Raw genomic sequence first — 26,553 nt, forward strand, 5'->3', positions numbered from 1 at the left:
CACTGGATGTTCCCAGGTTTCCAGCATGTTTTGTTCACTCCAGAGCTGAGACGACAGATTTACAGCTTCCCAGAGCTGTCTAATTCCTCAAAAAAAAAAGGTTTCTCCTCTGGCATTTTCCCCAAATTTGCGCCTTCACTTGTGAAGCTCTCCACCAGCCAGGGTTTGCACTGTGTGTAAATGCATTGCCAGCGTGCACACCGAAGGCTCTGCAATCAGTGGTTATACGGGTATTAATTTCTAAGCCTTCTGCTGGTGAAACTGTGTCTGATACAGTGTTAATTTTTTATACGGTGAGAGCTAGAGAGTGTTATCATCCACTCTGCCAATATGTAATTCATTCCTCCAAAAGCAAAAATATTCTTTCTTGGAAAGAAAAAGAAGAGTTGATGCAACTTGAAGTTGGTACAAGCACTCTATAACATACTGTGGTAGAACGGCTTCTTACATGGCATGTGACACAGCTTACTGCTAGCTTTAGAGAAAGATTATAGCTAATGATATCATCTGGAGCAGCACTTCAGACTTGGCTTACTCTTTGGGAAGATTAGTGATGACAGTCTGTCATGATACTAAATCAAAAGCTGTTATGGTATCGTTACGGCTCATGGTACAGCTAGGATGCATGGGATCGGTGGGATTCAAAGGCCGTGTGAGGGTCTGTCTGCCTTTGCTTCTTGTTCTCACTGGGTTTGATGGATCCATCCTGGGAATCTTCACCTTACGGTGAAAGCAGTGGCACAAACCCGCCCTAGAGCACCTCCAGCTCCCCACAGCCTCTGTGTTGCAGGCCAGCCTCTTCTTTCATCAACGTCCTCCCTAGGTCCTGTATGCCACAGCAGACCCCAGGGTGCAGGGCGTTTAGTGGGGCAGAGGGAGGGGTCCTGACATTTGGGTGCAAAAGCAGAATGACCTCAATTCCCCCTGCCCAAGCAAGGAAGCTATGTTTTTACCACTGCTTTACTTCTGTACTGAAGGATCTATAAATGATAAAAAGCAATGCAGAGCAATGCATAAAGCTGCTACTGTCAGTACTGCCGTGCTGCAACAGTACTAGCATTTAAGTGTTTCCAGGAGCGTTTGGTACCATGCACACTTAAAATTTTGATTACCCTATGGTATCTTCCCCATCATCGAGGAAATGTCATACAGGGGTATATACCTCCACCCCCACAAGTTGCATCGGCAGTGGCAGGTCTTGATGCCTGTAACAATCTGCCCACAAAAGCTTTGCAAACCTTTATTAATTGTTTCAGTGTATGAGAAAAACATAAATAAAGAGTATTGATTATTTCAGCCTTCTAAGCTCATTATATCTGCGGATACTGAAAATGCTTTTAAACCCAAGAGATCATGCAGGGCAAAGCTCCTTCTGTAATGCTCTGGAAGATTACAGGAATACAGTTACGGATATACTCACACATGTACCTTGCTGGTGTTCCATACCACTGCGATGACTTGTAAATCAAAGTGATATTCACTTTAGTGGATCTCTTAGAAAGCTGCTGACGTTCTAAATTGTGTCCTTTTGCCAAAGTTACGCTGCTGATTCCCATGCCATTCAGGCTTTCCTGCTGTGGGAGGTCTGCCTTGGCTGGTGATGGTTTATGAAAACTACCAGCGTAAGAAGTCGCGCTGTAATTGTATCATATGTGTGCGTAGCCCTGCACTCTGCAGAAAGGCATGCCAGACTACTTAGTGTTTATCAGTTCCCTGTCTATGGGTGAGCTAGGAGAGCTGCGCTTCTTATCTTACCAAGCCCATGTTTCTGGAGCTGAAGGTCACAAATTCCAAAAAGCTAGATCACGACGTGGTGCGAGCCTGTGTTTGTGTCTGTGGCCTGTTACCAATGGCATCTCCTGTTTAAACTGAATTCCTGTCAGCATATGTATACTGCCTTGAAGTGAAAAACATTCTCACTTCACATAGAAAAGATATACGCAGCGACCGAAGCATTAAATGGTAACTCGCTGCTTCCCAGTTACTGCACTTTCCACCTTTTCCGTGCCGGTTACGTCGCAGCAAGCGAGAAAGGTCCATTTAACAACTGTCATATACGACATTTATTACAGACTGCAGCTGTTGACAGTTATGCAACTGGGATGAAATGCATCCCCATAAAAAGCACTAGGATGAGGCCTGTGCCACCACACAGTCTGTCTAAATCCTCAAAATAGACTCAGGTACACCACGCAACAGCTAGGAGTCCAAGTGGATGACTGCGAGCCAAGGCGTTTTAACCGTGTTCTGTAATTTTTTTTTAATGTATGATCCATCTACCCCAAGCAATTTCACTTCCCCATCTCTGGTGCTGTCTAGGCACTTTGACTAGGAAACAGCAAACACAGCATGTTTCTCGTTTTGCTCTTTTCCCTCAGAGAAGCTCAGGAAAGTGCACTTTTTAAATGCTGAGTTACAGCTTCTTTAGACCAAATATGAACTGTGCACCATGATACGGTCTCTTATTTACATTTACATGTTCTTTTTATGCAGCTGTGAAGAATGTCATGCACTTTCCTCCCTCAGTTTAGAACAGTGCAAAATTACTTTAGTTCCCACTAGCTTCAGCAACTTGCAGGGCATTTCTTTTTTTATGCTGAGATTTCGGCAGGGGCTTTGCAGAAACAGCAGTGCAGCTGCATGGTCATGTAAGAGCAGATTTATAGTTGTACATGAACTTTTTCCTGTTTTTACTTCATCAGCATAATGTCCCCTTGCACTTGGGCTTTTCACAGTGTGTTCAGTGGAATAAATACGTGTATTAAAGCACACCTCTTTTGGTTGCTTTTGCAAATATGAAGCTGGCAGAAGATGGCATCTGCCGCTGGTAGAACCAGGCCCATGTGCACGCTGCTTGTTGCACACGTTTAGTGCCCCGGTCCTGCAAGGCACAGCGTGCTTCCCCAAAGCAGCTCACCTTATGCTCACTGAAGTCTGCCTACGTGAGAAGAGTGATGGAGCAGTGTGTATCTATGTGCTAGAGGAAAAGTTTTGTTAGGTTTGGAAAGGTCAAATACAAGATCCAACATCTTTAAAGTCAGCAAAGCCAGCCTATAGCACTAGGTCTTATTTTTACATGTTGGCTGAGGTTTTTCCCCAAACACTGCTATTCTAAGCATTTCAAAATCAGTGGCCATGTTATAGATTATTGTTTGCATGCCTGTAGCAACAAGGACCAACTCTCTGCTGAGCTGGACAAACACAGGCAGTGTGAGGCAGGCACGGGAAAACTTGGCAGTTGCTTATGGCGAGAGGCTGGTCTGGATGCAGAACAGACATGGTTTTACAGCGTATTTTCTCTCTACCACATCCCTGTAACACCATAATGAGCACTGCTGTCGTATTCAGTTCCTGCGGTGAGCTAGAAAGGGGCTAAAGCAGAAGAGCCTCTGACGTGGTCCGCAGTCCTGCATCTGCCAGGAGGCGTAGTGAGTGTGAGCCCCCAGGTTTCTGCCCCATGGCTCTTTATCCTAATGCCCCTGACGTTCCCCTGGGAGGAATGAAACTGACTTTAACGCCTGAGAAATCTTGGAGTTAGATCTCAACAGAGGAAGACACTCCCTGCCTCAAAAAAAGTATAACCTAGGACAAAAAAATGCCAGGGCAATACAGGCACTGCACTCACCTTCAGCTTACAGCTCTATTTATTTTTCCCCATCCTTATTTTTCATTTTTGGCTTTTACCTTTGTTTGACTAATAACATCATCCACTTGTCCTCCTCCTTATTTGCATGCAATATGGTTTTGCAAATGGTGTATCTAGATTGCTACAGTATAAAATTAAAGCAAAATTGCTGTTGCCCATTAATATCGATAGACTCTTAAAGCAGTTGCTTTCATGCTTTCATGCTCTGTTTTTATTAGATTTTTAAGTCAACGTGTTCTTATTAAGATTACAGGATGTTGCAACTAATGGAAATAAGCCATTGCAACAACTTTGACATTACTAGCAGGAACAGCTCACATTTCAGAAACCTGTTTTATGGGAGCCTGTAATTATACATTCATAAGAAAATACGAACTATACATAGTTTGTACATTCTTCAATTTTCAGCCAGAAAATTTTAGCATAGAATCTAGATCATTTTTAAAGGGAAGAATGTGCTATTTTGAACCAAGACACTGTGTTACACTGAAAGACATTAACTGTATACCCAGAACAGAATAACCTCCCCTTGCAAGTGAACAAAACCGAACAAAATGTGGTGGTGCAAATTTTGCCCTTTTGCAGGACAGAGCCCAATTCCTCCACACAGATGGAGATGTATAATCCCTGACAGACCCAGAAGCGATCAAGGTCATTACATACAGCTGGGTTGTGCTACGTCTCCTCACCTTATCAGGTGAAGTGATTTCAAGTAACTTTTAACCTTTAGTTAGGTCATAGATAGGTCTTTATCAAGCCTGCACATGCATGTAACCAATTAGACTTTATTATCACTATTGCTCTATCTGGCTTTGCTCAATTAGGTGTGTTGAGTACTTCTCAAATGGGATTAAGCACCTCATTTTTTACTGCCATAAACTCACGAACAGCTGGGCCAGGAAGAGAAAAAAGGTACCACTGCATGTGACAAGATGCCTTCACCCCGCAGGACACCAGGAAGGGACGCTGCGAGTGTTGAGGAAGGCACACCAAAGCTGCTCGTTTCCTGGAAGGGTCTTGGTACTGTGCAGCAAAAGTTGTGGGCTCACTGCCAAAAATGAAGGAAAAAAAACCAAGGAGAATTTTTGTGTTCTCTTGAAGTCTGTAGCTGTCCAAAAGTTGGAAAACTTGGGGGGATTATTTTGTGTTACCGGTTCCCTCCCTCTACCCAAGCTGTCTGCAGAAAGCAGCCTCTGACTTTTCACCTCTTTGATCACAACACTTGATTATTTCTAATTTGCTGTCTGTGGGAGGCCAAGGATTAGCACAGAATTTAGTGTTGCAAACTCAGATCTTCCTGCTATGTGACTGCGGTATGACGTACTTGACGACTGCGGCATTATATACACGGAGCAACAGCCCTGTTCTTCTCATGGGAAGGCTCACTGGGACAAGAGGATGGTGCTAGAGGGGTCATCGCCCTCCATCTTTTGCACGCCTGACGCCATCCCTGCGATGTGCCCAGCCTCTCCGCCCTCCCGCTGTCCTCCCACAGCTCCCAACACCCCTCTCGCACAGCAAGGGAGGGAAACCTCTCTCCTCCTCTCCGGAGGGGAGCGAGCTGAGGTGCCGCACTCATTTCGCACCCTGGGCAAGGCACGGGCTCTTGACGGGGTCGTGAGCACCCTGTCACATGCCCTCTCCACTTGCTGCTAGAATCGTGTGGCTGGTCAAGTACGTGAGCAACAGTTTCACTTCTTACCGTGCTGGGTGACCTGGACTTTGCGGACGAGGTGACAGCCTGACCAGCGAACTGGGGTTTCCTTTCCCTTGGCCTCTGCTTTCAGTCCCGTCAATGAGATGGGAAAAGGTCTTTGCCAGGGGAGAGGGACAGAGCCCCCTTCGCACCCACAGCAATGTTTCCCAGCCTCCTGAAGCGTCCCGCTGAGCCTTCCCAGCCACCCATCCCTGTTCTGGGCGCGCAGTCTGCCTCTCCTGCTGAACCGGAGGCTGCTGCCGCTGCCGAGGATGCAGGCAGCCTAAGTCATTTTTGTCCTTATCCGTGGAAAGGCAAAACTGGAGTTTGTCCACATTACTGCAAAGTCTTGTGCTGCCTCCATATAGGAAATCTACACATTAGAAATATTAAGAAGGAAATTAGAAAATTAACACGTCAGGAATAATAAGAAGCAGCAAACATAACAGGGAGTTTTCTTCAGTAATGCACTTTCTGAAGAAAAAAAAGTCAGCGCTTCGCCAAGCCAGCACTGTCTGTGAAGCTACCCACTGGGCAGAGTGTGACGCTGGTCTTAAATCTTTAAAAAAGATATAAGAAATCTTTTTTTTTAAGAAAAAAAAAAGTTCAGTACAACATACTGCATATGGGGTTGTGGGTGAGCCATCGTCCTTTATGGGTAAGATTCTCCCTTTTTGAGGAGTTGAAAAGAGTTATTTCCTCCTTCCCTCCTCCTGCCTAAAGCGTGGAGCAGTGGCACATTGGAGGAAACTGGAGAAGTAACTCGGTGATGTCTGGCCACCTTAGCTGTTTATTTCCTGGCAGTCTCTGCTAGTGGTGTAGAACCTGGCACGGGAAGGGCTGACTTGCTGAGGGTCTGGCTGAAACACCGGCTAGCGACAGACCAGTCCTGAGCTGCTGGTTTGCACCATTTCGACCAGGTCTTCCTCCGTCTTCCCACATTCTGAGTTAACCACAGTTTACCCCGTGTTGACCTGTTTGCATCCTTCTTGCTGCTTTCCATGAGGATTTTGTTTGGATCACTGACTTCTTCCACATATAAAGGAAACGCTGCCGACACATCCAGCTTCCAGAGGAACAGGGATACCCAGAGGAAGCTTTCAAGCAATCCAAAAACACTGGGAAGAAGAAGTAGAAGTAGCAGCATTTAAAAAATTACCATTAACATTTTTAAAGAGAATTCTGGTAGGTGCTATCCTTTAAAAAAACACTTTTAATCGCTACTTCACACAACCATGATTTCAATTGCTTTTTTAACACCCAAACTCCAGAAGTTTTCTTTTTTTCCTCAGGAAAAAAAACACCGGAGGAACACTTTGTGAAATATTCGGTGCATGTGATGAAAGACCTCAGTGACACCTGAGGCCTACGGCGAGGTCCCCAGCCGAGCACCTTTTTCCTACAGTGTTTGTGCGATGGAAGCTGAACGGCAGGAACGCCTGTGCCTCGTGCCTGCCTGCAACAGCTACTGTTCTGGAACAGATTTCAGCACGCAGCAAATGAAGTGACCGATTCAAGATTATGCCATAATAGCGATGTTGTGAAAATATATTAATTTTTTCGTTCCTGAAACACCAAATCCTTTACTAAAGGCTTACATCTCAAAACGCACAAAGAGCTATCTGTCTGTGACAGCCCACAGGAAATACGGACAGCTTACAGATGAGCACAAGACTTACACTCTGGAAAAAATGGTGACATTAAATCCTTTAAAACATGATGTAATAGTCTCCAGTAGAGGTAGACAGATCAATAAGCAGAAAATATTTATTTGGGGGTCAAATGTAGCTCTTTTGCCTGATTGTAAGTTTCCTGTGAACAGCTTAATTTGTGTTTCTTGCAAACTGTGGCTTGCTAGTGAACTGTTCATGGTGACTATTCACATATCAGTATTGGTGTTGTGTGTCTGATCAAGTAACAGTTTTATTTCTTACCACCGTGGATGACCTGGCCGACAAGGTGACGGCCTAATCAGTGAACTGGGATATCGTTACCATCAAGGAGACAGTGGCAGTGGAAGGATAGAGATTGGAGAGAATATATGGTGATTTTTAGGAAACTTAAAAGTTTGATTTTAGATACGAGTAGAACATTCTATTCTCTTCACCTCTAATTTAGAAAGAATTTTTCCCATCCTTTGATTTATCTTTTTTAAATTAAAATATTTGTTTGTGCCTGGAAGAAGCAAAGGGAGTGTGGCATTTCTGTAACATGACTGAGGAGCTGCAGAAGGGACAAAGCCTCTTGACACTCCAGCTCCACTGAAAAATGCCAAAGAGGCATCATTTTGCGGCAAGGAGAAAAAGGAAAGAGTTTTTGTCTTAGTGACTTTTATTGAGCTATTCAGATTTCATCTGAATTTTGCAGTGTTGGCAAGAATGAGTCCACACCTGTCTCAAACTTTTCTCTCCGTTATCCCTCAGATTCGACTCCTTGTGTATTACCGACAGCTTTGACTGTCCTCCAGAAGTACTGCAAGTAATGCGAGAGAAAAGCAACAATCCTCCTAAACTGTGAACCTGATCACTGATGCTACTTGCAAAATTACATGTAATTGTCCCTTCCTCCCCTTTTTTATGGACTTGGCCTGAGACACCCTGAAAAAGCAGCCGTGACTCCTCTGTCCTCCCACCATCCTGTTTCTCTTAAATCTGTGTCTGCGTTGTCTTGGATGCCGTGTGACCTCAGGGCCAGGCATTTTGCTTCCCCTGACAGTAACACCATGCATTCTCTAACCTGCTGGCTCCAATGTGATTTTTTATTTCTGGTTTGGGGAGTACAGAAACATTTGGAAGATGTAACTGAAGCTCAGGCAATATGGTATGTTCCACTCACTTAGGTGAGACAGTCTGCTTTGCTCCACTACAGTGCACTCCTGACAAGATAATAATTCTTGCCAGAAAAGATGAGGTTGAGCCTCAAAGAATTCAGATCTATGAAAAAGATTGTTCTGGTGGAGCCAGAGCTGAGTGTGAAAACTCTTAAAATAAAACAAAATAAAATAATTAAAATCTTGCAAAGAAAAAAAAATAATCCCTTTTTCCCTGTTTGGAAGGGCAGAAAAGTACACCTTGTTTCGTATTTGGGGGATTTAAAATGCTATAGTGATCTTAGATATTATGGTAGAGATTGATAAAATAATAATAATAGTAGAAACACATTTAAGTCTCCTTAGCTTCAGGCTCTGGAAGTCTCAAGCCAACGCACTACAGGTTTTAGAAATAACTACAGAAAGACTACGTCCCTCTTGTGTGCTCCGCCTGGATGAGTGCAAAGTGTTTGGCTCTCAGATCTTTTAATCCAATTTGTAAATTCATTAGAGCTCCTATCCCTGCTAGCAATATAGGCTGAGGATTTTCAAAATTCTCAAAAACACTCAACTGAAATAAATAAATGAGATCCCCACTCAGGAACAGCATTCACATCCAAGAACATGGTTGCTTTCCTGACATGCCAAGGTTCCATCTTACCTAACTTCACATGCCACACGCACAGCTGTCTACCACTGAGCTAGTTGTCTAGACTTTTTTTTTAAAGCCAATGAAGATAAGCAAGCACTTCAAGAAGACAGTTCACCCAATCAGTTCAGACATCTGCCTTTGGGAGAAATTAAATGTGTCTTAGTTGCCTGTATCTCTCGCCACTGACTATTAAGAAGGTGCGGATGAGTAGTGCATATGCAAACCACAACACCGTAGGTGACCGCAGTGAGATGGAGCCCAGCCTAGATGATGTGCAGTGCTAGCTGGCTTAACAAAGTAGGAGCCCCTTTGGCTGAGGCTGCAGGCAAGTGTTAGGACTATCCCTGGAACTGCCCTTACTCCAGCAGAAAGTATTAGTGTTGTGAAAGGCTTGCATTCCTTATTCTTCCAGTAAGATAAAAGATAAGTAAATGTAGCTCCCAGAAAAGGAACTGCTTAGCATGAGGACTAGGCGTTTCTGACAGAGGCGTCCTGAAGAGAAGACAATTTGTAGCGGTGCCAATTTCTCTGCAAAGTGCCATGTCCTAAACAATGTGGGTTTGGGCCCTAATGTGTCATCCTGTAGTCTGAAAGCATGTTAGAAAGGCACCGTCTTGCTGTCATCTCTGTCTTGTGATGGTGGGTCCTTTTTTTGCAATGTTTCTGCATTCATTAGACGGACCTCTCCTCAAAAGCAACTTTTTTTTTTTTTTTTTTTGTACTGCCTGATTTCCCTGCTTCTAACTGTATGTTCCCACTGGGTATCAAAAATATTCCAAGACATGTGGTGACTTTAATTTTTCATATAAATTATTTTAATAATTTAAATTTGGGAGCACTGCAGCATATTTCTTGGATTAATCTGTTAGGGGGACAGGAGCTTCAGCTAAACACATCTTAATCCTGCCTGGCATCCAGACATTTTTCCTTTTTTCTTCAGATACTTGTAGGTAAACTTTTGATTTCCCTATTTTATTTTCAAATGCCAGTTGCAATGGATTGCTTAAGCAGTGCAGATTCAAACACAGAAAAGTAAGAAAAAAGCAGAAAATCTAGTTAACATAACTTATTATTATACTCACATTGTAAGGTAAATTATTGGAATTGCTGTATTGTATGAAAAGGTTCTCTAACCAAAATATTCCCTGGCATGAGCTTGCTATTCTATGCTGTAACAGAAACCACCAGCCTGCAATGTCCTCATATTTGCTGCCTCTTAGCCTTTCCTTGCTCCTTGGTATTCTACACTGCAATAAATTTATCTTTTGGGATATCTTTAATACACCTTCCACTTTGCTTTTTTGGAGGACAAACCATGCTCACCCAAACAGCTTGGGTGGTGCTTTCTTGACTATGCATAGTCTTGTAGTATTGGTCTCTTATATGACCATGCATTAATTTTTTTTCCTGAAAACATGATTTTCTCTAGAGTAATTCCTATTTCTATTACAAGACCAAACCGAACGTGCCTGAGCTATTAAGTTTCCACTGTGCTGAACTTGTAAAATGCTTCCTATGATAGCAAAAGTCCACGCATTTTCAGTACACAAGGGTAGGTACAAAGGTATTGTCCTTATGGAGGGAAAAATCTTGCTGATTAATTTTTGAACAGCACAGACCTGACGAGGTTTCTGCATGGCTGGCCAGCCAGCCAGCCTGCTCCTTCTTCCTTGCCGAGTCTAGAAAGAGAAGGGAAATTCCCTTGCATGAAGTCAGGTAGTCAACTGATCCCCTGGCAAAAAACCACAGAGGACAAACATTTACCAGTGAATTTCCATTCCAGAAGTGGGACAGAGAGTTTTCTACAAAAATCACAAAGGAAAGCTCAATGTATTACACCAATGCAGAACTGAAAACTGGTCCTTTTTTTTGTACGGGTTCTGTAGTATATGCTTGCCTTTATTTGTCTACATCGATATTAAAAGGAATAATAGAGAAGTGACAAGAGGTAGCTTAACAACTAGTAAACAACCCTAAAGTGTGTGGACCTACAGTCATCCCATTTAATTATGTCTGGTTTGTATTACCTTCCTCAGTCTCTTTGCCAAATAATCTAAATAACTACAGTCTGAAAGAAACAGTAGATAACATCATCCATGAACTGACCAAATTAACTCTGGAGATTAAATTTACCTGGGAATAATTTTGAAATCAAGAGGGAAATATCTGAGATGAAAACAAATGTCCAAATGGAGGGTTTTTCAAGCTTTAAAAGTATCTGTCCTTTTGCACTGATTCCTTGTGGCATAGATACCTAAAGATGTTTTGGGATATAGTTTGATATGCAAAATTATGAAATTATTTTTTTATTGGAGTGCTAAGTCTCTTGTCCCATAATGAAGGACAAATTTTGTTTTCAAGTGTAAGCAAAGAGCATAGAATAGTTTTGGGATCACTATCAGGAACTACAACTGGCTGTGCCTGCAACGTTAAACTACAGAGGAATGCACAGGTTTTCATACTGGAAGTATAAAACAAAGTTGGGAGCTGTAGCGAGCACCGTCTTATTATGCGAGTCCAGGATTTCTAAGCTATTTGCATAAGAAATTAGCATCATTTGTATTTTTAAAAACAAACCCATATGAATCTAATCTCCTCTTCTATCAGCTCCTGTTCCCTTTGTCGAGGTGGCTTGGCAAACAAACCAGAGGCAAATGGATTTCCACATGACCTACTTTATCTGGTGAGATATATAAACAGTCTCCTCCAAAATTTTGGAGAACCCATTTAGAACACTCTGGAACACACATGCAAAAGAACAGAAAGTCAATGGAGGAATTAAGGTGTCTTGCACGTGCTGGTGGAAGGGAGGTAGTAGCTGAGACGCAACCAACCGTCACAGGAGCCTGAACTCCGGCGCAGAAAGCTGGAAGGTGGCATAAGGACCGTGACCGTGCCTGTAGTCGTCACATATCAGGGCATGGCGTCACCTCGCTGGTCAAAGTGCATTCTAGGCAGTGTTTTGTGTACTGCATAGCCGGTCACGGTATCCGATCACAAAACTGGTACTGCTCTGAATGGCAATGGCTGTGCGGGATTTGGCAATAGCAACACGTGCAATGGTGCGGTAGCTGGGTCTGCAGGGTTTTGGTGCTGCGGGCAACAAGGGGGGATCCCTTCTGAGCTGCCTGCTCTAGCCGCTCCGCTGGGCACATCCTCGTCTTGGCCCCCGGCAGCTGTCAATGGCAAGCTCCTTTTCAAAAATGAGGGGGGGCACACGACCCCCTCAGTAACTGAACCGACTGCAAAAGAGCTGAGAGTCTTTGATTGTTTTCTTGCTGCTAGTAAAGAAACAAAGAGGGTCTGAATCAAGAGAACCTGGTTTGAAAAATAAGGTGTCAATTCCTCACGGACAGGGACTGTTTGCAAAGCGAATGCGCAAGACTGATCCCAGCGGGCACAAAGAGACCTCTGCAGCTTTTCAGGCCACCACTGATACACTGGCAAGGCAAAGGAAATCCTCTTTCCTCCAGGACTGGCCTTGTACACAAACACAAAAGACCTCCATAGTGCAATTAATCGAGCTCAAAGGACCTTTATCCTCCGGGCTTCCTGAGTAACAGCATGCTTGTACAGAAATAACCTGTCGGGACAAAGTGAGGGGAGAGGGTGGCCATGTCCTGATGCGGGGTTACAGCAATCCCGCAAGCAGTGACTACCCCCTGGGGGGTGTTTGGCACTTCCAAGCACAAGCCACATTGCAGAATTTCAAAATGGAGCACGCTTAATGATGTTTAAAAACTTTCAGAACCAAACATTAGCAGGCGAGCTGGTTGAAACATTTGTTCTTGACAGGGGTCTTAGTGACTCTCCCCCTCATTTCAGGAAATGATGCCCTAGCCTCGTTTAGCTGAGTGTAAGGATTTTTCTACATGGAGAAATGGCTGGCATAAATATTTTGTTTGCGCCCACTAACCTCTCTTCATAGATAGTTTCACAGCTGTAAATATGCAGTCATTAAGGGTCAGACCTAAATATCGCGCTGTTTATGCATTTCATGACCAGTGGAACTGTGAATGGGTAGCTCAGATGGTGGAGAACAGCAGGGGAGATCCACCGCCACGACTAGAAAGGGAGCAGCCCACCAGACATCAAATCTTAACCAGTCATCTGGAAATGTTTCTTGGCTGTATTATATTTTCTTTAATTCAGCAATCCAATAAATCATTTTTATGTCCAATGTTGGGGCTTGTGATTAGGCTCAACAACATCGTATGGTCTAACAGGCAGTTTTTATTTCTTTATATTTAGCACTATCCTTGACATTAACTCCTTTCCCCTAACCTATGATTTATTGTTATGTGGCAGCGATGAAACCCACACACACAATTTGTCTCTGGATAGCTATTTCCTAGAAAATGAATTGAGAAATGAATATATGACAAGTATATGAAAATTAATGCTGGACTCCAGGCTAACACCGGTTTCAGCATGTTTTAAAATACAAATGTAATGTTTTGAAATTTGACCTCAGGGACAGTTCTGTGTCTTTGGACCAGATAACTTGTTTGGTCATTGCCTCCATAAAGTCTGCTTCAGCTAGAAGACGCTGGCTTTCTTAGGTTAGCCCTCAAGACAGGGGTTAATTAATGGGTTTTAAATGAACCATTGGATCATGCTACAGTGCCAATGGCATTTTTAGTAAGTTCACACTGATTCTACATGTTCTTGCTCTGACGATAGTGAGTTGTCTCCAGGTTTCTAAAGGAAAATGGAAAATACTGTGGTCTTATCTGACAGATGGATAATCTCAAATGTTGAGATTCTTAAACAACAGCATTAGTGGTTTAAAGAGAAAAGCTCTACTGAAACCCAGCTTGAACTCTAAACCTAGCAGTACTATTTGAGCTCATGCTCACCAACTGCACGCATCAAATCGCGTTTTCACTCTTTCCAGTAGCCCCACTGAGGGACCTTTGAGGATATCATGCAGAAGCGTACATGGGGATGGTTTGGAGGCTTGGATTTGTGCACTTTTAATATTGATAAAGGCCAACATTCACCATTTATCTTTTCTCAAGTGTTTTTGGCAAAATATGTTCTTCTTTGATGATCCTTCAGTGCTTCACCTGTCATCATTATTGTGATTTATGGTGAAATTGATGCCCTGACTTCCATGTGTCTAGGCTTTCCCCTTTATTTTTCCTGTTTTTTCTGCAAATGCCCCTGTTCAACCGCTACGGCTGCTGCTTGGTAACTCTTTTAATGCCACACACCTTGAGGAACGGCAGCATCGCAGTGCTCCCTTCAACGGCACACTAGGGGGACTATTTCGCTGCGGTGGAAGAGCACCAGGACTAACAACCACCACAGCGGTCCCATGCCAAAAGGCTGCAGTTAAATAATCTGTATATATGTATATGTATGTGTGTATATATATATAAATATATATATATATGGGGATCTTTTCTGGCAGAGTGGAAGAGACAGAAAGCACCAGCAGCAGAGATGCTGCATGACTTTGGTCTTTCCCTTTTAATTGAATAGTGTTTAGGGTGGCCCTGTCGCCGTTCTTCTTGTTTTGTTTATTTTTGGGGGTATTTATCTATCTGTACGCGGACGGAGCAGCAAGCCCTGCCGCGGGGCTCAGCGCCCGGCCCTCAGCCAGGAGGGAACAGGGGGGGGGGGGGGGGGGGCAAGGGGGCGAGCAAAGGCATCGGCCCCGCGTCCAGCCCCGGGGAACGGCGGCGGGGGGGGGCCCCGGGAGGTGCAGCCGGTGGGGCCCGCTCGGTGTGTGTCCGCCCCCCGGCCCCGGGGGCAGCCTGGCAGCACAGCGGCACCACACTCCCTGCTGTCGCCAATGCCGCAGGTCGGTGAGCAGGCACAAGCAGTCGAAACTTTTTTTTTTTTTTTTTTTTTTTTTTTGCGGGGGCGGGTCTGCAGCGTCGGGTGCACCCACGCGGGTGGGCGCTCGCTGTTGCAGGGAGGTCACCCTACTGAATCCACCCCGGCTGCCACAGGCCGGCCCCTCGCCGCGGCTCCGCGCCCAGGGCAGCAGCGCCGGCGCCCCCCGCCCCCCGCCCGCGGGCAGGGCCGCGGCCGCCCTGCGCCTCGCCGCGCTCACGCCCCAGCGCTGGAACTTCTTTTCTTTTTTTTTTTTCCCTAAGAGGAATTTACTTTTGCCGAGCTGTTTTTAACGCAGTTCTTGTAGGTCTTTCCGGGTTGTTTTTTGGTGCCCCCCACTTCTACTGAAGACTTGGCGGTGGGTTTCAAAGAATCACCATTTCAGCCGCGAATTTCATACTGGTCATTACCTCGGTCCCCCCGCCTCGCAGCCCTGCCGTCCTGCGGCACCGAACCGAACCGAATCGCCCCCCCCGCGCCCCTGGGGCGGCGGGCCGGGGTCCGTCCCTCAGCCCCTTCCCTTCCGCCCGCCTGCCGGCCCCGGCCCCCCCGCGCCGCCGCAGTGCCCGCCGGCCGCTGCCGCCCGCCGACTACAGCTCCCAGGATCCCTCCGCCAGGCGCCGCCCCCTCCCCTCTCCCTCCCGGCCCTTGTTGTTTGAAAAGGCTCCGGCGGAGTTTCGGGGGGACCCGCCGCCGCGCCGTGGCTGCTCCGCTCGGGCTGGCGCGGGGGCCGGCGCTGGGGCAGGCGAGGTGCCGCCGTTGGGCTGTTCCGCGGCGGCTGGCGCTCGGGGGAGAATTGGGCTGGGGGCGCGGACACGACGCCGTGAATACCGGGGTAAACCCCTCCCACGCTCGCCGGGAGGGAGAGGACCCGGCCCCAGCCCCGGGGCTAGACCCAGCTGCGGCCGCCCCCCGCCCCGCCGCTCCCCCCGGAGGCGAAGGAGGCAGGAGCGCTGCCCGATCCCCTCCTCCCGGCGCAGGGGGAGGAGGGAGAAGGGGAAGGAGCGAGAGCCCGGGGGAGCCGCGGCGGCCGGCGCTGAGCTCGGCCCGGCGGCGGGGCGAGGGGAGGGGAAGCCCCCCGCGGCCCTTCCCCGGCGGGAGGGTCCCGGCGGCGCGGGGGGCGGTGCCACCGACGCGGGGCGGTGGCTGGATCCTGCCCTGGGACGCCGGAGCCGAAGTTGCGGCGGGGCGGCGGCCGCCCCTGTCGTCTCTCCCGATGTTCGTGTGACTCGGCGGCGGCGAGGAGGAGGACGGGGGGACCCTCTCGCCTCAGTCCCGCTCGCCGCTGCGCTCCGGCTGGTTGTTGTGCGTGAGAGACAGACACACACACACCGCTCCCCCGTCCCTCCCCTCGCCCCGCAGACCCGGGAGGCCGGAGCGGGCGCGGTGCTGCCGCCTCGTCTCGGGGCTCCCTCGGCCCGGCCCGGGCGCCGCTGTTGCCGGAGGAGGAGGAGGACTGCCCCGGCGGGCAGGCGGCCCAGCCATGAGCGGCGGGGAGGTGGTCTGCTCGGGCTGGCTCCGAAAGTCCCCACCGGAGAAGAAGTTGAAACGCTACGTGAGTGCCCTCTCCCACCCGCGCTCCCCTTCCCTTCCCCGCCTCTTCCCCCGGCGGGGCTCCCCGCTGCCGCCCGGCCCGGCCTCCCCGCGCGGTCCCTCCCGGCCGGGCCCCGCCGCGGACGAGCAGCTTCCCCCCGGCCGCCTGCCTGCGTCGGCCGGGACCGCCGCCCGCTGCGTGCCGCGGGGCTTCCCCACCCTGTATTTTCCTTGTTTCTCCCCCCTCCCTCCCCTTACAAAAGGGGCGCGGAGCGGTCAGACGCTTCTCCCCTGCTTTTATCGCCTTTCCGAGGTAGTCGGGAGAGGGAGGGGGGCGGAGTTTTTCCGTCTTCCCTTTGGATCCGGGCTCGGTATATATGTATTTTTAAACGTAAACACTTGCCGCCCCGGTGCTGGTCCCTGGTCGGAGGGGAGGGCGGGGGGCGCCGCTCGGCTGGGTGCAGCGGGCCGAAAGCCGCTGCCGGCGGGAGAGCGGCGGGGGCCGCTGGCGCGGAGCCGGCGGGAGCCGGGGATGCCCCGGGAGCCCTCCCTGCGGGGGCCGGGGGGGCTTTGCCCTTGGGACCGGAGCCCTCGACATCGGGGAAGAGGGGGGGTGGTGGCGGGGTGGAGGAGGGAGTTGAGGAAAAAGTGCCTCTTTTTCTGACTTGGAAGTTCAGCCTACTGTTGCTGAGAAGTAAATACGTTCAGCAGAGGCTGTAGCGGAGCTGACACTGAGCTCGCAGGAAAATGGAGCGCGTTTGCTGAGGGGGCAGATTCCGTAAGAGGGCAGCCGCGGTGCCGTGCGCGGCCGCGCTCCCGGGGCGCCCGGGGACGCTGTCAAGTCACGTAGGGGGAGTGGGTGATGCCAGGAGTCGTCTCTGCCGAGCCCTTTCCCGTTGGCACCCGGCTCGCTTCGCGGCATCTGGGTAATTGGTACAAAATGTTGGGCCTGCTTCCCCCCCCTCTTTTTTTTTTTTTTTTTTACCCTTCGTTTAGCCAGTGAGGTGGTATTTAAATAGAAACGGCCTTTCCAGTTATCAATGTGTTTTGTTTTGTTTATTAGTCTCTTGGGTTATTTTAAGCAGCTACACCTTCAGATTCATTTTAGAATCTGAATATGGATCTTAATGTGACTGTGTTATTTTCATCTGTTAGCAATTAACGACTGCTTCTTGAAGAACTGTTGCTGTTACGGATGATTTTTTTTTTTTTAAAAAAATGCCAGGAAATTGGTGAAATGAGACTCTTTTGAAATTAAAAAATAATATTTGGGATAGCCCATGCTCTGGTTCCCAATGGCAAAAATCCTGTTCGTGCAAAGGGCACAGGATCAGACTTGCAAAGAGAACGTCCTGATGGGTCATAGCAGGGCTGTGCTTCCCTGCCAAATTGGACACAGACTGTATTTTTGGCCGATCCTCCACGTGTATGTGTATAGTCACAGGATGACGCTTTACCAATGTGTAGGAATTAAGAGCAGTATCAGTGTTCTTAAAGTTTAAATAAATTTCCTGCTCTAGTCTAAATCAAGTGTAGTTATGCTGTTACTGCACAGAGTTGTAAGCAAATTTTCCCTCCTAAATCGATACCATAAATCAGCCCCTAAATATGCTGCCCTTTTGGTATATTTATAGCTCCATTTCCATATTGCGATAGTGTCAGAACCTGTGAGAGGAAAAACCTGACTACAGTGTTGGTCAAGTTGTTCCCTGTCCTAAAGAAGTAATTCCTTAATTTTCACTTCGAAGGGGCATCTGCTTGCTGAGGAGGCACAGTATCGAAATGATAGTACAGCAAACTTATAGGAGGATGGCTTGGTTTAGCATCTTCATACACTGGAGGCCACAAGGTTGGAAGCTTAAATCTCGTGCACTTTCAGGCTGTTTTCTGCTTGTATAAAAGAAAGGCACCGTTTATAGGACTTAAAAGTAAAATTCGTCCCGCTTATCTGTAGTGCCTGATCAGTTGTAGGCTGAAGATTCACGTTGACTTCGAAGACCTAAAAGTGACTTTGACATCACGATCGCCGTCTTCAAGCAAACGGAAAGCTGATGTACTTTAGATGATGGTCTTTAACTGACTGCACTTATTGAAGTGTTGGCTTACGTTCTGTGTAATTTTATGCTGAGGTGAAGGCACAGAAGAGCTGTGTTTTTCAAAGCCATATTTTATACTGGTGATATTTCAAGAGGCTGCACTAGACAAAAAGATGGGAAAGTGATTTCAATAGGAAACTGCTTTTCTGCAACGCATGCTTTTCACATATATATATATATGGAAAATTGTAACTTCATGCTCTATTAGTTTTTGCATGCAAGTGTTGGGGCAGACCCAGGTTACCATCTGGGAAGGGAGATAAAAAGTCTGAAATTGCAGTTAAATATGGTTTCAGTTCTTAGGAAGGGTGAAAAGGAGCACTTTGAAGCTAGTACATAGACATATGTTTCACAGGGACTTAAATTTTTAGTTTGAAACAGTTGGACACGGTATTAAAGCTAGCTTACAGTCAGTTTGAGGCTAAAAAAAGAAAAAAAGCCAACCAACCCTGTCCTGCAGGTGGAAAAATCAGATTTCCTTGGAATATATGCCTTATTGTCTTCTATGTCTTTTTCCCCCACTTTAAAAGGAGTTCTATTTTCATGTCTTGTTCGTGTGGTTTTGGTATGGAAGTAACTTTCTGGTAACCATTGGCACCTGTTGTTGGTTCCCTGCAGCTGGTATTCAGGACAGTTTGTTTGCTGGAATAGACCGGTTGTTTCCAGCAGCGGATCTCTGGGGAAAATACAAGTAACTTTTGATGTCAGCTGGAGGTCCAAGACTATTTAGTAGAGAAGGGGAAGGGAGCTGGGGCTAAGTGCAGCACAGGTCTCTACAGCCTGTGCTGTGGTTGTGTGAGTACATGAAAGAACTTGTTTGTGCATAGGGATGGAGGACTGCTAAATTTGACAGCTTCTGTTACTCTGTGTTCTATTTCCTCGCTTGCTCTTTTGCTGTCAGCTTCTCAAAACTTTATGCCCTGACCTTAACCTACTGTACTTTTTCTGCTCTGGTCCCCTTATTTTTAAAAATGTCATTGGAAAGACCCTTTCTCCCCATCTGTCCTTTAAAAAGTGATAGTAAACCTTGGCTTCGTGGTTTTCTGCTAAGCTACAGTTCTGGTGTGCACGTGCCAGTTAAAATAGCTGATTCTTTGTGGTAGCTGCATAGAGGATTTTCTTACTGCCATTATGCTGAGAAACTACCAGCCACTTAAATACAGCTGTCCTTGGTAAATTAAGGGAGAAAAGCTAGAGGGAATGGGAGTAAGTCTTCTAACTTCTCTCCTAGAACTACTAGGCTTTCATCTGTGGCGTGGCTAGGGCTCGGTACGACAACTGGATGGGCTTGAAATCAGGATTTTAGTGTTGATGGTTGGTTTATGGAACTGGTTTGTAGAAAGTCTGCTGCTGTAATATAATTCTCAGTATTCTAACATGTTCCACTTAAAGTGAAATACGTTTTATTTGTTAAAAGGTAAAACTTTATCAAAAACATCATGTATAAACTGTGTTGGGAAAGGAGAAGATGCTTTTTGGGGTAAGTTGGTTCAGATTTTGCTGTATCTGATAGGCTTCCCTGTACTTGTGGGACTTCATAAGAGTATTTTGAAAGTAAATTAGGAAACCTTAATTTTGATGTAACTATTACTAAAAATCCTTGGTTATTTGACTGCTACTATTCATTGTGCGTGTATTAATCTAAAAACAAAGAGTTTAAAAATTAAAATAGGCTTGATCTCCCCAGGTCGTAAAGGGCACTGATATAATTCAGACAAGGCTACATATAGCATCCTCTTACTTATTCTGATGTTCTCAGTTGTAGACAGCAACTAAAAAAGTGTCAGACTACTAAGCTAGTTACTGTTGTTTGAACTACAGGCTCAGATGGTATAGGTACAAAAGTAATAGAAGTAGAACATTTTACTGGGGTTTGGCAGTTGCAATTTGGCACTAATCACATAGGTGCTTCTTCTATCTTGAGTAATACTTAAATGTGCTAAGATTTGTAATTGTGTTAAGAAATGTTTTACTCAGTCGAATAGCTGTAATCTGGGAAAAGCTGGAGTGCCTGACAAAAGCCCTTTTTCTGGAAGGCACCTGTTTGGGTTAAAGCTTTTTGTGTGATCCTGCATCAGCATAGTGAGCAAATTTAAGAAGACATTTGGTTTACAGAAAAAGAAAGAAGCCAAGATAAACTTCTTTGACATCATTCAGTGCTGTCCCTGTAGAGCTGGGTCAAGCTAACTCAAGACCAATGAGTGTAATCAAGTTATGTTATGTGACATCTTAATATTCTGATCTTGACTGTGCTTGTGCTCATCCAGGAGTTGCTGAAGACCTTGTAGGAATTGGTGTTTGTGCAGAAACGTTTCCTGCTAGTAGGAAGCCTGTCCCTTCCCTTCTGCTACGCACTGTTCAAGAACCAGTATTTTGACTTTTGATATTTTTAAACCCGCGTTAGTAAACCTTAAGCCATGAATTCAGGAGCACGACTAACATAATGTTTTTGTTGATTATAGATGGAAGTTGTGGTGTTTTGTGTGCCAACTGAAGATGCTGAAATGATCTTGGGTATGACTTTGGGGGTATACCTACATCCTAAACTTGCTGTGTAGGTGTAAGTCTCACATGAGGAGCATGGAGCTCATCGTACAAGTATTTATCATCTTTGATGGGACATCAGCAGCTGGTGTTGACTTTGCTGCCAAAACTACAGCACTGTTTGTTCTTGACCTATGGTGTGTGCTCTTGAATTAACTACCAGTGGACAGTTTCAGAGGGTATGAGCAGGTGACAGTATATAAAACAGATTAAGAAGTCTAATATACAGTAGTAAGTTATTCTATTTTTCATATAGCATACTGTTAATTTAACTATTTCTGAGCTTGGACGGTCAAGACAGTACCTGAACTGCTTGAATGACTTTTTTTCTCGGTGTAGGTAGGGAAGTTGGAGACTCAAGTAACAGAAATTGCCCCATTACCCTTGAAGTGCAGGTGAACTGCTGAAACAAGCCCGATATTCTAAAGATGTTCCTTGATGTGAACAATTTTTCTTAACGGGTGTTAAATATTAACCCTTAATTTGATACTGTAATAGCTGAGAGATGAGGAAATGCTGAAATTCTGACTTTGTGATGTTGAAGACCATTCTCAGTTGGATGTATGGCAGCTTATCCTTTCAGTATGCTTCAGCCTTTTGGTAGGGGACTGCAATCCAATGAAGAACTAACCGGGAACAGGGGGAGGAAGTGGAAAAACTATTTAATGTCTCCAACTTTCTTGATGCTGCATAGTGGCTGCTCCTCCATATATGCACAGTCTTGCAGCGTTAAAAATTCGGTATAAGCAACCTATGTACCAACCAGAAAAAATAATAAAATAATATGATTTTAACTTCCAGTTATATGCCAGTGACCTTGCCTCTTAGTCAATTGTAAGCCCAAAGCAGCTGTATGAAATGGGAATTGGATATATTGAGAAAATAATACTTTATTGGGCAGTTTAGCTAAAAAAAAACCAACTACTTATAGGCCTTGTCTGTCTAAATGGGCAATAATTCAGGAGGCCTTTGGTTGACCAGGTCAGTCTTTCAGATGAGAAAGAATCTTTCCATTTTCATTCCTCCTTTTTTTGGTATGCAGGCCCCTTATTTAGAGAGAGGAAAGTGACAGACATGAAACTGTTTCCAGTGTCCTTTTTTTTTTTTTTTTTCTCTCCTTAAAAAAAAAAAAACAAACACCTTGGAATGGTGGTTTGAACACTTCTGAGGTGTGGATTTTTGGTCTTTTTTTTTTTTTTTTTTGACATGACTTTTCGATCAGATTGGTTAGAATCAAATGTAATCTCTTACAGACATTTAGAACACATTTATTTCTCATTAAATTTCACTCATGGCTTTGACAGAAGTCCTAGCAAAAAGTTAAAGGATTATCAGTGATTCAAAATGTAGCAATTTTAAGGGAGAGAGTAATTTTGTGTACTGTAGATGGCTCTGGCTTGAATGTTGTGTACTACTTAGTCTAGCTGTTACTTTTTCCAGTCTGAAAATATATGCCACCAAACTAAACTGGGTGAAGTATTTTCATAAATCAAGAAAGGGAGTACGACTGGTGAGGTGTAAGTTTTGTGTCGATGTAGAACAAAAACATAAAGCAAAGATACCACCTCCTTATTTTCTTCAGCCCAACTCATTTTGTAGTGTTGCAATGACAGACTTCTTGACACTTTTTCAAAATTACTTTAAAATTTTCTGTTTCAATGAGTAATCATTTTATTGCCAATAGAAGCAATTTCAACTGTTGCAATTTAATTGCAGTATTTCATTAGGAGGGACAGACCTTATGTCATGCAAATTACTTGAGCAAGGCAGGCAGAAAGATCAGACAGAAAGGGATCATCTTGTCAAGGCAGGTAGGCGTTGTGTACAGGTGAATATTGCTAGTCCACTGTAATTTGCTGCTGTTTTAGGGACTCTAATATGAATTCAGCTCCTCATATATGCAAACAAGTATATCTAAGGCAGTACTATGTTTTTATTTACTTGATTTTTTGTTGTTTTTTTTTGTTTGCGGGGAGGTGGGTAGATTCTGCCATCTCCAGACCAAAAATAAATATTGTTTGCTCTCCATTCCCCTTTTATCAGTTCTTGATTAGGCTATCGTGGTTTGTCGCTTAGGAATTCTGTGGCTTGTTTAGGGAAAGTATACATAGTTGTATTGATAGCATTAGCTTTGTACATATTGCTCAGTGCAATATGCTAGTTGTAATTCTGAGCTTTTTAAAATAAAAAACCAGCCAAACCTGGCTTCCAATAAAAGGTTACAGTCTGTTTTTTGTGCTTGTGTTTGATCTTGCTTCCAGCTGTTGACAAAGTTTTGTTTCTCATGATTAAATTTTGAGGCTCCTGTGCCACACAGCTATTAGTTGTAAAAAACTAATCTTATATAGTATCTGACTGTCTCCTTAGCAGTATTCAGTAGGGAAATGTTTGAGGTAACTCTGTGAGTTGAAGGAGGCTGCATTACTGTTGAAGTCTCTAATGATCTATCTTTTTTTTTTTTTTTAACTGTGGAGAAGGAATATAATTGTTTTATGCATCAAAATTACAACTTCAGTATTAAATTCCCTGAGGTTAGTGACACATTTCTCTTTTTTTTTTTTTTTTTTTTTTTTAATTCCAGGTAAATGACAGTATGATAGTTGTCTATCTTGGAACTGGTGGTATAACATGTTACTAAAAAAAGTCAGGCAGTTATGTCCATATAGTTTGTATGTTGTGATACATAACATCTGTACATAATACAAATAATTCTGTGTAAAAACATACCGTGAAAAATAGGTGATATTTCTGCTAGGAGGTGGTGTCAAGTTAGTATACCAGCTTTTCATTTCTGGACAGCTGAATTTAGGCCCCACATAAAGAACTGAATTAGAGGAAAAAATATTGTTTTTTATTTTATGCAGCGATTTATTGATGGAGTGTTTTTTTTTTTTTAAAAAAAAGCTTTTTCAGGAGCTGTGCTTGTTCTTTTCTCTGAGAATTTCTAGGAAGCCAGAAGAAGACTTTGCCTTCTCTGCTTCTAAAAAGGAGGTAATTTTTGTCTTCTGCCACGTGCTGGCTAGCTCGGGTGAAGAATCTTGCTGTGGTGCTACATGCAGGCAAGGCCAGTGGCTGTACCTGGTGGCTGGGGATGGCAGCAAGGATGACCTTGCCTATCAGGAGAACAGCAACCTTGTCTCTTTGCCTCTTGCCCTGCACAAGTTTTCCAGCCAGCGAGCTGGTCATGTGTGAGTTGTCCTGCTGCTTTATAAGTGAAAACAAATGCCAGATAAACCCTCCGTGGCAGTGGAGATTGTGGCTGTCACAAACTAAATCTGCTTCCCCACCCACTTTCCAGCACAGCCAGCCTTGGGGCAGGGTGATGGCAGATCTGCTGCTTGCCTTCCTCCAGGGTAAGCCTGTTTCCACCCCAGGAGGAATGTGATGGGTTTCAGTGGTGCAGGCCAGCATGTGCCTCTCTGGGGTTACAGCTACTGCCAGGCTTTTCAGTATTTCTGCCTCAAATGAAAAGGAAGGAAAAAAAGAAAAACCCCACAAAAATAGACAGACTTTGGTTTATCTTCCTGTTTTCTGGGGCTTGGGGTTGAAAAACAAAATAAAACTTCTGTAGGTGTTTATTGCTGACAGTAGGAGTTCACAGGATTAGATTTGGGGTATGGAATAAGAATACAGGAAGCTATTCAAACACAGTTAATACTCCTGCCTTCAAATAGACCTTTGATGCAATCAACACACAGGAATTACAGTCCATTTGGAAGAGTTATTAAAAGAATAAATACACACACGGTATCAGATGAAAAATGGATTTTAAGTTTCAAAATGGAATGATATCTGATTGCAAAAAAAGAAAGTTCTGAAAATGTGTCAGTTGTCATTTTTCCCTTTTATGAAGAATAACAGCACTGAGTCATGTAATGTGCTATACAAATGTCCCCAGTCACACATAATGCATGCTTCTTTTACAATTCTGATGTTTGTGTTTGTATGTAGATTATTAAGTAGGATCACATGTAGTAGAGAAGCTGTGCCTGGTTTGGGGATGGTGCGCAGGGGAGGGTTGATACTGCAGAAGGACTGCTTTTTGAAACTAGTCAGTATAGAGCATGTGAGCAATTGTTAATCTTGATGAATTCCAAAGTCTATATACAGAATCTAGCAAACTGTTACGATTTTTTAACAAAGCATATAAATATTTGTGACCCTTAAACATGGTGAAATGCTGATAGCAAGTCTACCCCTTCCCAGCAAACACTGCAGAATAAGGAGCGTATTAGGAAAGAGATGGTGGGGGTGATTTATCTGATGCCTCTAGTGGTTATTGTAAGGATTGGTATAGTGTTCTCTTTGTCAAGAAACAACCGATAAGAGAGGATTTCTAAGTAATGCCAATTCACCTCAAGTCCATGCAACTTGTCCTTGTGTAGATCAATAAAAAGAAAAGGGACGGGGGGGACAGACATGGACAGATGGATGGGGAGAAGGGAAGAGTATGGAGTGCCATTAGCAACGGAAGAGGCTGGTGTTTCCCAGAGCAGATGAAGCGGTGGAATACTTTGCCACGTGGTATCCATGTCGGGAATATAGGTGATTCCAGGGGCCTTGGAGAGAATCCCTCAGCTGTAAGCGTGAGTGCTTGAAGGTATAACGTGTGATAAGAGGAGACTTCTAAAATGTCATGTTGTAACCAGTTCCTTTGGTTCACCTATGTGATCCAGTCTTTTCCTAGTTCTGCAGATTGCTGAAAATGTCAGAGGTAGGCTGTGGGCATGATCCCATTTGGCAATTCTGCTTTCCTAGAAAGTAGTGATGAATATGAACTTGATTTGAGATTTAGGCCACTGTCACAAACTGACAAAAACATCCCTTTTGAATATATCACTTTTTATATAATTCCATGATTTCTTGTGATGCGCTTCATTAAAGAAATGTTTCTTTCTTTCAATTACATGTTATGTGGGGCGATGTTCTCATGGTGGGATTAGATAAACTTCTTGTTTACAAAATCCTTTCTGGTTGCTAAGGGACATAACTTCAAGTGCAAGAGTAAGTATAAGGTATAACAGTAAGTGTATCTTCCTGAATCTTACATGTTCTAATGCGTTCCCATTTACTGTTTCTACACAATAATTTCAGCAATTATTCGCCTCGTGCTATGTGGATAAGTTTTGCAGTCCAATGACTTGTTACTCAGTGTGAAATAATACCCTTAAAGCTCAAAGCCGGGGTCATGTCATGCCCTTAGTTACGACCTATCTAATGCAGTTGTCTGTGTGCGCAAATGAAGTTAAATTGCATAAGCTTGTCAGCACTATGAAAAATAAGTTACTCTTCACTACTGAAGGTCTGTCGGCAGACAGAACACACTTACATGCACTCAGGAGTCTGCCATTACAGACATGTTTTTTTTCCTTTCTGAAGTTTTGAGGAAGGAAAGGGAGAAATGGGGCAGGGGGAAGATACAAGGTGAAGAGTAGCATTCAGATGATTTGTTAGGGTAAACTGGGAAATTTAACCTTGGTTTCATCCCAGGGTAATTTTGTCCCAGGACAGTTTTCTGCTATGGTGTGTACTTCAGTGCTAAGTTAATTCATGCCCCTTTGCGTTTTTCCTTGACCTGATGGCTCTGTTTACCTATGAATCTCTGCAGCTCCAGGAATAAAATAAGAGGAAATTTATGTTCTGATTTACAAAGAGAGTGGCAGGAAGATCTTTACTGATTATGTAAGGGAGGCACCAACACGATTACATAAATTTGATAGCATTCTTTGGCGC

At 44.7% G+C, this 26,553-nt stretch overlaps 1 protein-coding gene across 5 annotated transcripts in view; it reads left to right on the forward strand.

Moving 5' to 3' along the window:
• Positions 1–15,785: 15,785 nt before the first annotated feature.
• Positions 15,786–26,553, forward strand: part of GAB1 (GRB2 associated binding protein 1) — a 100,481-nt gene continuing 89,713 nt past the window's right edge. The window contains exon 1 of one of the 5 annotated variants that reach the window (XM_040581907.1): positions 15,786–16,202. In XM_040581907.1, coding sequence (XP_040437841.1) covers positions 16,131–16,202 — 72 coding nt within the window. In that variant the 5' untranslated portion in view covers positions 15,786–16,130. The remainder of the gene's footprint in view (positions 16,203–26,553) is intronic. The other 4 variants (XM_040581872.1, XM_040581881.1, XM_040581890.1 and 1 more) reach the window with 4 other exon arrangements.

This window comes from Falco naumanni, chromosome 1 (genome assembly GCF_017639655.2).
Source record: "Falco naumanni isolate bFalNau1 chromosome 1, bFalNau1.pat, whole genome shotgun sequence".
Taxonomy (NCBI): domain Eukaryota; kingdom Metazoa; phylum Chordata; class Aves; order Falconiformes; family Falconidae; genus Falco; species Falco naumanni.